The following is an 11,334-nucleotide window of genomic DNA, read 5'->3' as shown; positions in this document are numbered from 1 at the left end:
TTTTTTTTTTTTTTTTTTTTTTTTTCACCCGACTCTACCTAAATTCTTGTCCCACGCTACTTGTAATAGTCTATATATATAGAAGTGGGGTCGGGGCGGGAACGGAGAATGTCCCTGGTTTTGTTAGATAATATGTATTCTATCTCCTTCTCGAGTTTAAACGAGGATTTTCTGACCCATGGGTTAAATGGACATCTCTAATCTGATGGGTATTTATGTCATTTAACACGGAAGTGTAAATGTTTAGGATTTAGCTCACAAATAAAGAACAAAGATGCTATACGTTTTCCTAAGAATTTTGCTCGAAAAAGGGTTATTCCACGACTCACCAAAGAAGGTATTGTAACAGCTTAATACAAAAGTTTTAAGGGCACTTTATGTGCCCAACTAAATTTAGAATCTAAGAATTGGAAGGTGTAATTTTCCATTGAGAATTTTAAGATATAGTTTTATTGGAATATTTAATTTCCTATTCTTTTTTATTTGGACTTATGCATATTTTGAGGTATAACAAACGTTCCATTGCTTATCATATGATGTTGCATGTGATAATTTTTTTAAATAATAATAATAATAATATTAAGTAAAATATTTGATTTATTAGTCGAGAAAAAGAGACCTAACTAGATTCCCAAACCATTTGTAACGGCCTTAGTCGATCTAGTGGAAACTCTTCTCGACCTTCTGTTGACTACCCAATTTCCTATACCTCAAGAGAATCGAGCCGATCGAGTGCCAACGATTTTGAACTTAAATTTAGTTAGCATCTCGTAATCTCGACTAACTGTAAATTCTTTCTTTCTCTTCGAACTTAACCATTTGGGAATCTCTAATTTCTCCGGTTTTTTTAAAATGATAATTGATATTTTATCCATCAATTAGCCTCGTAACCGCCCAAGCTCACAACTAGCCGATATTGTCCGATTCAGCCAGTTACGTATCTTCGTCGCCCTATTTGAAATCTCATATGCAATGTTTCTAATAATTGTTATTATTATACAATATCTCGCTCCAATACGTATCACCGTAAACCCAAAATATCAAATCCATCAATATTCGAATATTATTTAACAAAATTTTTAATTATCCCATAAATAGTAAAATTTAATATCTCAGGACTCTTTATCTTTACCCACCAGTAGTTGAAAAAGATACAACGAAACCCAATATAGCTATGACGTGTCATCTAAACTTGATTTGAAATGTATCGGGTTGGTTCAAATTCATCTACTTTCCACTTAAACACGCATACAATTCATTTATCATTTCACTCCAACTATTCTCTACGCAAAACTAACCTAAATTTAAACAATTTAAAAGTAGCATAAAACGACAAAAATAAACAGGAAAATTGTGAAGAAAGAAGTGCTTTTGTGGTGTAATGACATTATTATTATTATTTTCTTTAAATTTTTTTAAATTAAAAAAAAAAAAAAGTTGTGTTCTTAATTTCTTGACCAGCTGAATTACGTGTTCAATCAAGTCCACATGCATCCATGGGCTTCTATAAATAAGTGTGCTTTGTTTCTGCAGCCAGATTGGCAGTGGAAAGGGGTGATATAAAGAGAGAATTATTATTATTATTATTATTTAATAAATAATAAATAATAATAATAATTAAATAATTAATGGGGGCAGAATGGAGGAGCTGTTATTTGGACATAATTTTGGTTCCTTTAGGGTTTTTGATGAGCGCTGGATATCATGCATGGCTTTGGCATAGAGTTCGGACTCAGCCTTTCACTACCCTCATTGGTATCAACACTAATGCTCGTCGTTTTTGGATCGCTGCCATTTTACAGGTCAAATTTATACGTTCTATCGTGTAAGAATTATGTTTAAATAAATATTTTGAATGATTTTGAATTCTATTATCGCTCGAACATATTATGATAATAAAGCATAATTTCAAATTGTTTGGAATTTGAATATAATCGAGGGAAGATTTGAAGCTTTATACTTTGTGAATATATTTAGCTGGTTGAATTATGCTCGGGATGACGGTTGGTGTAACTTTAGCTACGAAAGTCGAATTTTAGATCGGGTATTTGAATTTCTAATTATTTTATTGACAGGATAATGAGAAGAAAAACATCCTGGCCGTCCAAACCCTAAGGAACACGATAATGGGATGCACCCTAATGGCCACCACTTCGATTCTGCTCTGTATGGGGCTAGCGGCGGTATTGAGCAGCACATACAGTATAAAAAAGCCTCTAAACGACGCCGTTTATGGGGCCCATGGTGATTTCATGTTGGCTCTTAAATACGTGACTTTGCTCACACTATTCCTCTTCTCCTTCTTCTGTCATTCACTCTCCATCAGGTTCATAAATCAAGCCAATATTCTGATCAACATACCGCCCGGCGCCGCCGCCGTCACCTCCGGTTACATCTCCGATCTCCTCGACAAAGGCTTTATTCTCAACACCGTCGGCAACCGCCTCTTCTACGCTGCCCTGCCGATGCTCCTCTGGATTTTTGGCCCTGTTTTGGTCTTCGTTTGCTCTGTTTCCATGGTTCCTGTGCTTTATAATCTCGACTTTGTTTGCTCCGACGCTATCGGAAAACGGAAAACGCTCGCCGCCGGTGACGCTAATGGCGAGCTCAGTAATGTTTAGAGCTTCGAACAATGGTTGATTTGGTCGGTTTCTCTGTATGGATGTGATATTTGTGTGTAAATTGATCGGTGTTTGTGTCCGTAGGTTTTGAAACTGACTTTTAAATGGGAATAATTGAAATTCAAATGTCTCTAATTTCTCACCTCTAAAATAGACTTTTTTTTTTGTTTGTGTTAATTTACGATGATGGGGAGGTGTGTATTCCCTCGTAAAAAAAAATATAAATTAATTAAATATTGAGAATAAAATAAAATATACTATAACTACGTAATTAATATATTCTTTAAATATTATATTTCAACTCATTACGAAGAAATGTGTAAAGAATTTTTTTTATACTAATTATTTTTAATATAATTATTTATGCTTTAATACTTTACAATAATTATGCTCTTTCTTTTCCTAAATTACATGATACACGAAATAATGCTTAATGAGTGAGCAAAAAGAAAAAAAAAAAAAAATTAGCCTTGCTTTTAAAAAAACAGTCAAAAGTTTAATGGCCTAACTCTTTTTTAAAAAATTAAGAAAATAAATTTTCCATCATTCATTTGGACACTGTTTTGAAACAAGGTGAAAATTGATAAAATGCCTAATAAATAATTTACCTAAATTAGTTAAGGTACGTTTTAATCTATCTAAGCTAGAAGTACATGCCCTCTATTAATTTTAGCATTTTGATCCGTTCAAATGGTCTAATCAAGAGAAAATTTATAGTAAACCCCACAAATGGCCAACAATAAATGAAAAGCACGGTACTCGGTTTCTTCCTTTTGAAACTATGGTACTAATAAATCAGAGTGGTGTAGCGGAAGCGTGGTGGGCCCATAACCCACAGGTCCCAAGATCAAAACTTGGCTCTGATATCTACTTTTTGAATGATCTAAATTAGTTAATGTATGGAGGTACATACCTTCTATTAAGTTTAGTATTTTGATCGGTTCAAATGGTCTAATCTCAAGAGAAAATTTATAGTAAACCCTATAAATGGCCAACAATAAAAAACACAATACTCCTTCTTTTTGAAACCATACTCGACTTCTTCTTTTTGAAACTATAGTACCAACAAATCAGAGTGGCGCAGCGGAAGCGTGGTGGGCCCATAACCCATAGGTCCCAAGATCGAAATGTATTTCAAATGGTCGCGGAAACGGGTGGACCCGTAACCCACATATCTCCACTCATATGATGTATCCATACTCTGTCACAAACCTTATCCCTTTCTTTCTCTTTCAAATCAGAAAGCATTTCCATTTGTGTCTCACAGAATTAGGATAACAAAAACAAAGACATCTCGTACCTCAATACCTTAAAGGTGTGAGATCCCACGAGCTCAAATCTTTGACCGCCGACCCCAAATAATATTGGTTCTTTTTCATGGTTTCTGAATTGAACAAGAGGAAAGCATAGGAATATGATAAATAATGTCATTAAAGTTAGCAAAATAGATAATTAATATAGGGTTCCTGAATTTCATCTTATCGACTCATCAGTATCGTTACATTTGAGTGCATTATACATAATTGTTTGATATTCATAAGAGTTTGCTATGCTATAATAACTTGTAGACTATGATTTTGATAAGTGTTACATCAAAGGTTATGAGTTGTATAAGTATGGAAAATTTTGTTCTTTCATCCTCAGTTAATCAAAGGAGCTTCCACTCCACCGTGCTGTCCAGAAATCCCGAGCGCCAAAAATTCTGCTGGCAACGGGATATTCAACTCGGAACAAACGAGCTGAATTATGCTGGCAGTGACATCCCCAATAGACATTTTGTTGAGGGTCACGGACATGGCAAACCTGTGTTCTATGTTACAAAAACCTGTGGATCCACCCATTCCTGAATGCCCAAACCCAATAAAAGAACCTTCCTTTGATCTCAACCTTGAGAATCCTAACCCAAACTTGCCATTTGGAATGGTCAAATTCTCGTATTTTCCTATACCCAAAAAGGCATCATGAATTCTGGGGTCTTTGTACATTTTGCCTACAAACTTTGGTCCAACTCTTGTGCTGGGATCATTGGTAGGGAGCCTAGTGTAACCACTATTGCTGAAGATACTATTATTCTCAGCTGTTTCGGGGGAACTCGAGTTCTTTTCGTGGTTGTTATTTACGTTGGTACGACTGTCCTTACTTTTGGCAGCTTTCTGCTTCTTAGGATTCTCGACAGAAAATTTAGGGATGTGAGGATGGCTTCCGAGAGGTGGTTGGGATGATGAGGAATGTGGTGGCGGTATCACGCCTCCATCGGCCAGGGCTGCGTAATAACGTGCCAGTGCACGAGCAGAGCAATGTCCATTAGCAGCTGGTATAATGGCACGGCGAGTATTGAGCATGTTAAATAGAGGTGTCAAAGTTGTGGCAAGCTGGGCAATCATGGCTGGCTGGAAGGTGGAGGGTAGTTCAGGACGATTGATCCCAGTGAACTTTTGAAGATCATCAAGATTTGGTGTTAGTGTTGCAAGACGAGATTCAACTCCTGGAAACAAGCAAAGAACAATAAAAAAGCTCTGCAACAGTTTATCTCTTAACTGGTAGAAATTATGGTTAAGAATGCAATAGATTGAGAGGATGCAGTAAAGGATTACCAGGAGGGATTCCGATGTACAGCTCGCCTTCTACGTGGAGTGGGTAAACTAATGCTTCTTCGAGAATCTCCTGGAATTTCTTCCCCGTTGCGTGCTGTTTCGTTTAAGCAGATTAAAACCAATGAGACGAAAAATAAGCTATCTTAGGCTATTGTGAGCTCTGATCAGATTAAAACCAATGGTTAATATGTTGAGGGATGAGTGATAACCAAGCACCACAAATATTGTCTCCTGGCTGATCAATGTGTTATACTTTCTTTACCATACAATTAACCAACGCGAAGAACGATAAAATATGGATCGTAATTTATCCACAAGATGTACAAAACGAGACAGGGAATAGAATGTAAATATCCATTAAAACGTGTCAAGAGAATTGGTGAAGGACAGCAATAGATAGGCAAACCCATGACATCGGATGGGAGGAGAACGGAGCATTCTTTATAAGGGTGTGGAAACCTCTCCCTAGCAGACGTAAGCCCGAAAGGGAAAGCCCAAAGAGGACAATATCGGCTAGTGGTGGGCTTGGGCCGTTATAAATAGTATCAGAGCCAGAGATCGAGCGATATGCCATCAAAGACGCTGGGCCTGAAAGGGCGTGGATTGGGGGTCCCACGTTGATTGGAGAAGGGAATGAGTGCCAACGAGGACGCTGGGCCCCGAAGAGGGGTAGATTGTGAGATTCCACGTCGGCTGGGGAGAAGAACAAAGCATTATTTATAAAGGTGTGGAAACCTCTTCCTAGAAGACGCAAGCCCAAAAGGGAAAGCCCAAAGAGGACAATATCGGCTAGTGGTGGGCTTGGGCCGTTACAAATGGTATCAGAGCCAGACACCGGGCGATGTGTCATCAAAGACGTTGGGCCTGAAAGGACACTGGGCCCTGAAGAGGGGTAAATTGTGAGATCCCATATCGGTTGGGAGGAGAATGAAACATTATTTATAAGGGTGTGAACCTCTTCCTAGCAGACGCGTTTTAAAAACCTTGAGGAGAAGCCCGAAAGGGAAAGTCCAAAGAGGACAATATCTCCTCGCGGTGGCTTAGGCCGTTAGATGAAGTATGAAATGATTTTACTAGTTTGAACTCCGATCATTTTCCTTCCCAACTTAGATTCCTCAGCAGATAATAGTCTTGAAATTAGAGTTATACCCCAATAGTTTAATTGAATGAAAGAACGAAGGACATTACCTCAACGATCCCACCACATAGCCAGCCATAGGATAGATAGTGATACAACTGCTCCTGCCCAGGTTCAGTCTCTGGCGTTGATTTAGCCATGCAATTCAAACATTCCTCCCAGTCACAAATTAACAAAGGATTTTCCCTCGCATCGACCGTGGCATTATGCAGACCCGACGTGTGGTTAAGCACGTGATAGACCTGGAAATAAAATCCAATAATAGAAAAAATGTCTTTAAATACACTGCAACAACATATGAAGCAACTTTTCGGGGAGACTATGTGTACCTTTATTATATCTTTACCGTTTGATCCAAAATTCGGCCAAATATTAGAAACATTTTCCTCAAGATTCAGTTTCCTTCAAGATAATTCATAAGAGGGAAAAAAGCAGTTTCAGTAAATGAAGGCACAGCACGGCCTATTAAGGACATAGCGCGTTTTATACGGACTTGAAACCCTCACTTAACTTAATATAAATTCTGGTCTTACCCATTATCAACTAGCCAATGCAACATTCCTGCTGTGATGCCCTTTGTTACTGAGAACACTGGAAAAAGACTATCGGGTTGAACGGGACGAGGATCGTATCTCCCTAGAACGCCAGCAGCAGTATCGATAATGACCTCTCCATCTTTGTAGGCACAGACCTAACAGAATTGTATCATAATTCAATAAGAAGAGAAGAGTGGTAATATAGCATTTATGAGGAATTGAAGGGTGGGATTTAACTGCTATGTACAGTCGATCGTTAGTGTACCAACCTCGTACTCGACTGTTACTTGGCCATAAAATGTTAGCTTAATTAATCAAAAAGGTAAGTATTGAAAATCGAACCGACTTATCTTGCAAATGCAAACGTAAATCAGCAAAAGCATGTTTTCTATCAAGCATTGATATTTACCTACTTGCATGATATATAAACACATATGGAGAGATATATAAACACATATGGAGTGTGAACCTCAGAATAAGAGTAATTGTAACCGCCCAAGCCCAAATCCACAACAAGTAGATATTGTCCTCTTTGGGCTTTCCCTTTCAAGCTTCCCCTCAAGATTTTTAAAACGCATATGCTAGGGAGAGGTTTCTACATCTTTATAAAGAATGCTTCATTCCCCTCTCTAACCGATGTGAAATCTCACAATCAACCCCCCTTCGGGACCCAGTGTCCTCGCTGACACTTATTCCCCTCTCCAAACAATGTGGGATCTCACAATACACCCCCCCTTCGGGGCCCAGCGTCCTCGTTGGTACTTGTTCCTTTCTCCAATCGATGTGGGATCTCACAATCCACCCCCTTTGAGGCTCAACGTTCTCGCCGGCACGTCGCTCGGGTCTGGCTCTAATACCATTTGTAATGCCCAAGCCCATCGCTAGCAGATATTGTCTTATTTAGGGTTTCCCTTCCGGGCTTCCCCTCAATGTTTTTAAAATGCATATGCTACCCTACGTTCCTTTCTTCAACTGATGTGGGATCTCACAATCCACCCCCTTCGAACGCTGCGAGGCCCAGCATCCTCGCTAGCACTCATTCTCTTCTCCAAAGAATGTGTGATCTCACCAAAGAACATACAACTGAATGATACTTTGAACAAATTTTCAGGATCCACAATCCATGTTACTATTTGGATTCTGAATAATTGTCAGTTCAATCACACAGCTAAATGCTATGGGCCAATCTGAGGTGCATGCTATATCTGCTTTTGCATGCAATGAATGTAATAGATTGCACAAAAAACGTTGTCAAATTATAAACAAGAATTTACCAAAACCGAAATTGCAAATATGCAATGAAATTTTGCATTAAACTGCACTTCGACATAACAAATATGTGATACATGCCTGGATTCCAAGTATTTTATCCTCATTCCCCAGCTTGATTAAGAGTTGTCTCAGCTTAGATTCCACATCAGAATGGGCAGGTGTTCTCCAGATCCATTGATCATTTACGTTTGGCTCCTTGCTAATACTTCTGAAACATCCAATATTAAACCAAGCTGAATGTAAGACGACGCACCAATAATCACACAAACGTCGATTCGGAACTCACCCTTGTAGAACAAATTCAGCAAATGGTCTCATGATATCTAGATATACTATGTGCACATCCATCAAGGAAGAAAGACCTGCGTCAATCTCTCGAAGCTCAGAAAGCACGAACCAAATACTTCAGCAAGTTAAGACCAGCTAATGTTTAAATAAATACCTCTTAGAAGATTAAGGACCCTTGCAAATATTATAATATCACCAGGAAATGCATCAACCTGGGATAAAGATGGGTTCTCACCATTTGCAAACACAGACAATCATGACAGAGAAATAATTAGAAGCTATATCAACTTACAGGATTAAAACGTTTAGCCTCCTTTTGACTCATTTTCATTCTTTCTTGTATTTCCTTCACGTTCTTTGATCTTTGCTCTGTCATAGCTCTAAGGGTGACCTGTAAAATAACTGAAGAAGTAAAAATATGAACCTAATTTATCCGTAGGACTCGAGATGAAAGATATCAGAGAATGAAAATTTGTAAGTAACATCAGAGATAATCATGACTCTCAAGAGCTTGGGATGCACTTACCTGTGATTCTTTTGCAGGAGTTGTTGCTCGAAATAATACATTTGTCACCATCATTGCTTGCTCCGGCATATCAAGACGCAACTTAAGTCCCATTTCGGCAAAGGAAGATAGAAGAGCAACATGGTCACCCTATCAAAGAAGATCAGGAATGTAAGCACATAAACAAACATGGGTGTGCTTTGAGCTTTTCTTTAGGAGATAACTAGATATAGACAAGATCTAAAAAGTCAAGGAAGATGATTTCCCCTGGGTGTTTTAAGCTATGTTATTGTGAGATCCCACATTGGTTGGGGAGGAGAACGAAACACCCTTTGTAAGTGTGTGAAAGCCTCCGATAGCAGATGCGTTTTAAAAACCTTGAGGAGAAGCCCAGGGCTGTTACAAATGGTACCAGAGCCAAACACCGGGCGATGTGCCAGCGAAAAGGCTGAGCCCTGAAGGGGGTGGACACGAGGTGGTGTGCCAGCAAAGACGCTAGACCTCAAAGGGGGGTGGATTTGGGGGGTCCCACATCGATTTGAGAAGGGAACGAGCGCCAATAAGGACGTTGGGCCCCGAAGGGGGTGGATTGTGAGATCCCACATCGGTTGGATAGGAGAACGAAACATCCTTTATAAGGGTGTGGAAACCTCTCCCTAGCAGACGCGTTTTAAAAACCTTGAGGGAAAGCCCAAAGAGGATAATATCAGTTAGCGGGAGGCTTGGGCTGTTACAGTTATAAACCAAGCGGCAAACTGATCAAATATGTTTGTAAAACCAAAGCCTAAAGTTGACTTAAAACACTAGAAGAGTAAAATGCAGACAGTTTACTGTATACATTATGTAATTTACCATCGATGATAATGTTTTGAAAATTAAATAAACTGTGTATTCATAGTATCAACATCATGAAGTCTTCAACCTTGCAATGTTGCACTTAGAGAGTGACACACATCAAACTTTTAAATTGACAATTGTGTTTAAACTAAACCAAAGGATCGAAGGAAATCGTAGATCTGAGGTTTAATTCGTTAATATTTTGCCCAAATAATAATATCGTACAAACCTCTGCAGCTGCCAAAAACATCTTTGCCAGTGCTAGTTTCATGGTGTTTGGTAATTTCTTTGTAAGCCCAAAGTCGAGCAAAATTGGACGATGAGGAGGTTCCTTGCTGATGAGAAAATTCCCTGCACAAAGTACCAAAGAAGGCACTAAAACAACTATTGTATTGCTTTTTGTTACATCCTTATCATTTCCAGAAGGCCAGTCTAATGATTCTTGTACTAATCCAACTTTCTGAATTTCTGAGGGTACATTAAGAAATCATGATTAGAAACTTTTTTTTTAATGTAAAAAACTTATCTCGTTAGGTAAGTTCTAATTACAGATTCATTACAGAAAACATCACGGAACAAAAACATTATTTGTTTCTCATAAGAAACAAATTCATTTATATAATGGAACTACAAAATATTTGGGCATTGTCTAATTCCTACATTAATGAATTATTTACCAGAAATAAATCTTCTACTGCTAAATTTTTTTATTAATCTACATTTATTTACATTAAAACGATTACGCATAGATGATAATGTACCAGGATGCGGGTCGCCATTGAAAAATCCATCGACATAAATTTGGTGTGCATAAGCCCGTGTGATATCTTCAACAATTTTTTGTTTGTCAATACCATAAGCTTCCAGACTAGCAGAGTCATTTAGACGTATGCCATCCATATACTCCAGAATTAGAACTTTCTCTGTTGACTGCCACAGAAACCCACAGAACAACAGCTGACTACATAAGCAACCTAATCTTATGCATATGCAGAACTTGTAGACTTGCTTGGAATGGAATATACAGTAAGCGTTATACATGTTGCTAAGTTATGAGCACAAATCAATCCTTAAGATGATGACTTTGATCTTGTAGACTTGCTTGGCATAGAAGTATATGTATCCTTTGAAAATTTTTCATATAAGCTAAAAATTGGGAAGCCTTTAACATGACTAATGTTTCCTCATTACAGCAATAAAACTTAAATTTAAAATGTTTTTTTTAAAGAAAAGTTTAACAATTGCAAGGGTGGAGGAACGATGTGAGATCCCACATCAATTGGGGAGGAGAATGAAACATCCTTTATAAGGGTGTGGAAACCTCTCCCTATCAGATGCGTTTTAAAAACCTTGAGAGGAAACCCGAAAGGGAAAGCTCAAAGAGGACATTGTCCGTTAGCGGTGGGCTTGGGCTGTTACAATGGTATCAGAGTCAGATATCGGGCGATGTGTCTGCGAGAAGGCTTGAGCCCTGAAGGGGGTGGACACGAGGCGGCGTGCCAGCAAGGAAGCTGGCCCCAAAGGGGAGGGGGGGGGGGGGGGG

The 11,334-nt window shown here is 38.6% G+C and overlaps 2 protein-coding genes and 1 non-coding gene across 3 annotated transcripts in view; 2 read left to right on the top strand and 1 right to left on the bottom strand.

Moving 5' to 3' along the window:
* Positions 1 to 1,567: 1,567 nt before the first annotated feature.
* On the top strand, positions 1,568 to 2,763 carry LOC111443281. The gene is made up of 2 exons (XM_023081040.1): positions 1,568 to 1,802; positions 2,076 to 2,763. Exons 1-2 carry the CDS (start codon positions 1,629 to 1,631, stop codon positions 2,619 to 2,621), a joined length of 720 nt encoding a protein of 239 aa, XP_022936808.1. The 5' UTR covers positions 1,568 to 1,628; the 3' UTR covers positions 2,622 to 2,763.
* A 652-nt stretch (positions 2,764 to 3,415) lies between these two features.
* On the top strand, positions 3,416 to 3,487 carry TRNAM-CAU. Its single transcript has one exon. It is a non-coding gene; the product is annotated as a tRNA-Met (tRNA).
* Positions 3,488 to 4,057: 570 nt separating this feature from the next.
* The window catches only part of LOC111443195, an 11,815-nt gene continuing 4,538 nt past the window's right edge, over positions 4,058 to 11,334 (bottom strand). Inside the window, exons 8-19 of the mRNA XM_023080904.1 lie at positions 10,553 to 10,721; positions 10,021 to 10,142; positions 8,976 to 9,104; positions 8,742 to 8,840; positions 8,604 to 8,661; positions 8,448 to 8,523; positions 8,240 to 8,369; positions 6,887 to 7,044; positions 6,683 to 6,755; positions 6,404 to 6,595; positions 5,216 to 5,309; positions 4,058 to 5,106 (exon numbers count right to left, since the gene is read on the bottom strand). Of these exons, the coding sequence (XP_022936672.1) occupies positions 4,262 to 5,106; positions 5,216 to 5,309; positions 6,404 to 6,595; positions 6,683 to 6,755; positions 6,887 to 7,044; positions 8,240 to 8,369; positions 8,448 to 8,523; positions 8,604 to 8,661; positions 8,742 to 8,840; positions 8,976 to 9,104; positions 10,021 to 10,142; positions 10,553 to 10,721 (2,145 nt within the window). The 3' untranslated portion in view covers positions 4,058 to 4,261. The remainder of the gene's footprint in view (positions 5,107 to 5,215; positions 5,310 to 6,403; positions 6,596 to 6,682; positions 6,756 to 6,886; positions 7,045 to 8,239; positions 8,370 to 8,447; positions 8,524 to 8,603; positions 8,662 to 8,741; positions 8,841 to 8,975; positions 9,105 to 10,020; positions 10,143 to 10,552; positions 10,722 to 11,334) is intronic.

This window comes from Cucurbita moschata, unplaced genomic scaffold, assembly GCF_002738365.1.
Source record: "Cucurbita moschata cultivar Rifu unplaced genomic scaffold, Cmos_1.0 Cmo_Scf00005, whole genome shotgun sequence".
NCBI lineage: Eukaryota > Viridiplantae > Streptophyta > Magnoliopsida > Cucurbitales > Cucurbitaceae > Cucurbita > Cucurbita moschata.
The sequence above is the reverse complement of the archived record's forward strand: the minus strand, read 5'-3'. Positions and strand labels throughout refer to the sequence as shown.

What these genes read in the sequence shown, in the direction of transcription:
- LOC111443281 (XM_023081040.1), top strand. Translation starts at nt 1,629, where the DNA reads ATGGGGGCAGAATGGAGGAGCTGTTATTTGGACATAATTTTGGTTCCT. An exon ending in GGATCGCTGCCATTTTACAG is followed by an intron (nt 1,803 to 2,075) that starts GTCAAATTTATA and finishes TTTTATTGACAG; the next exon opens with GATAATGAGAAGAAAAACAT.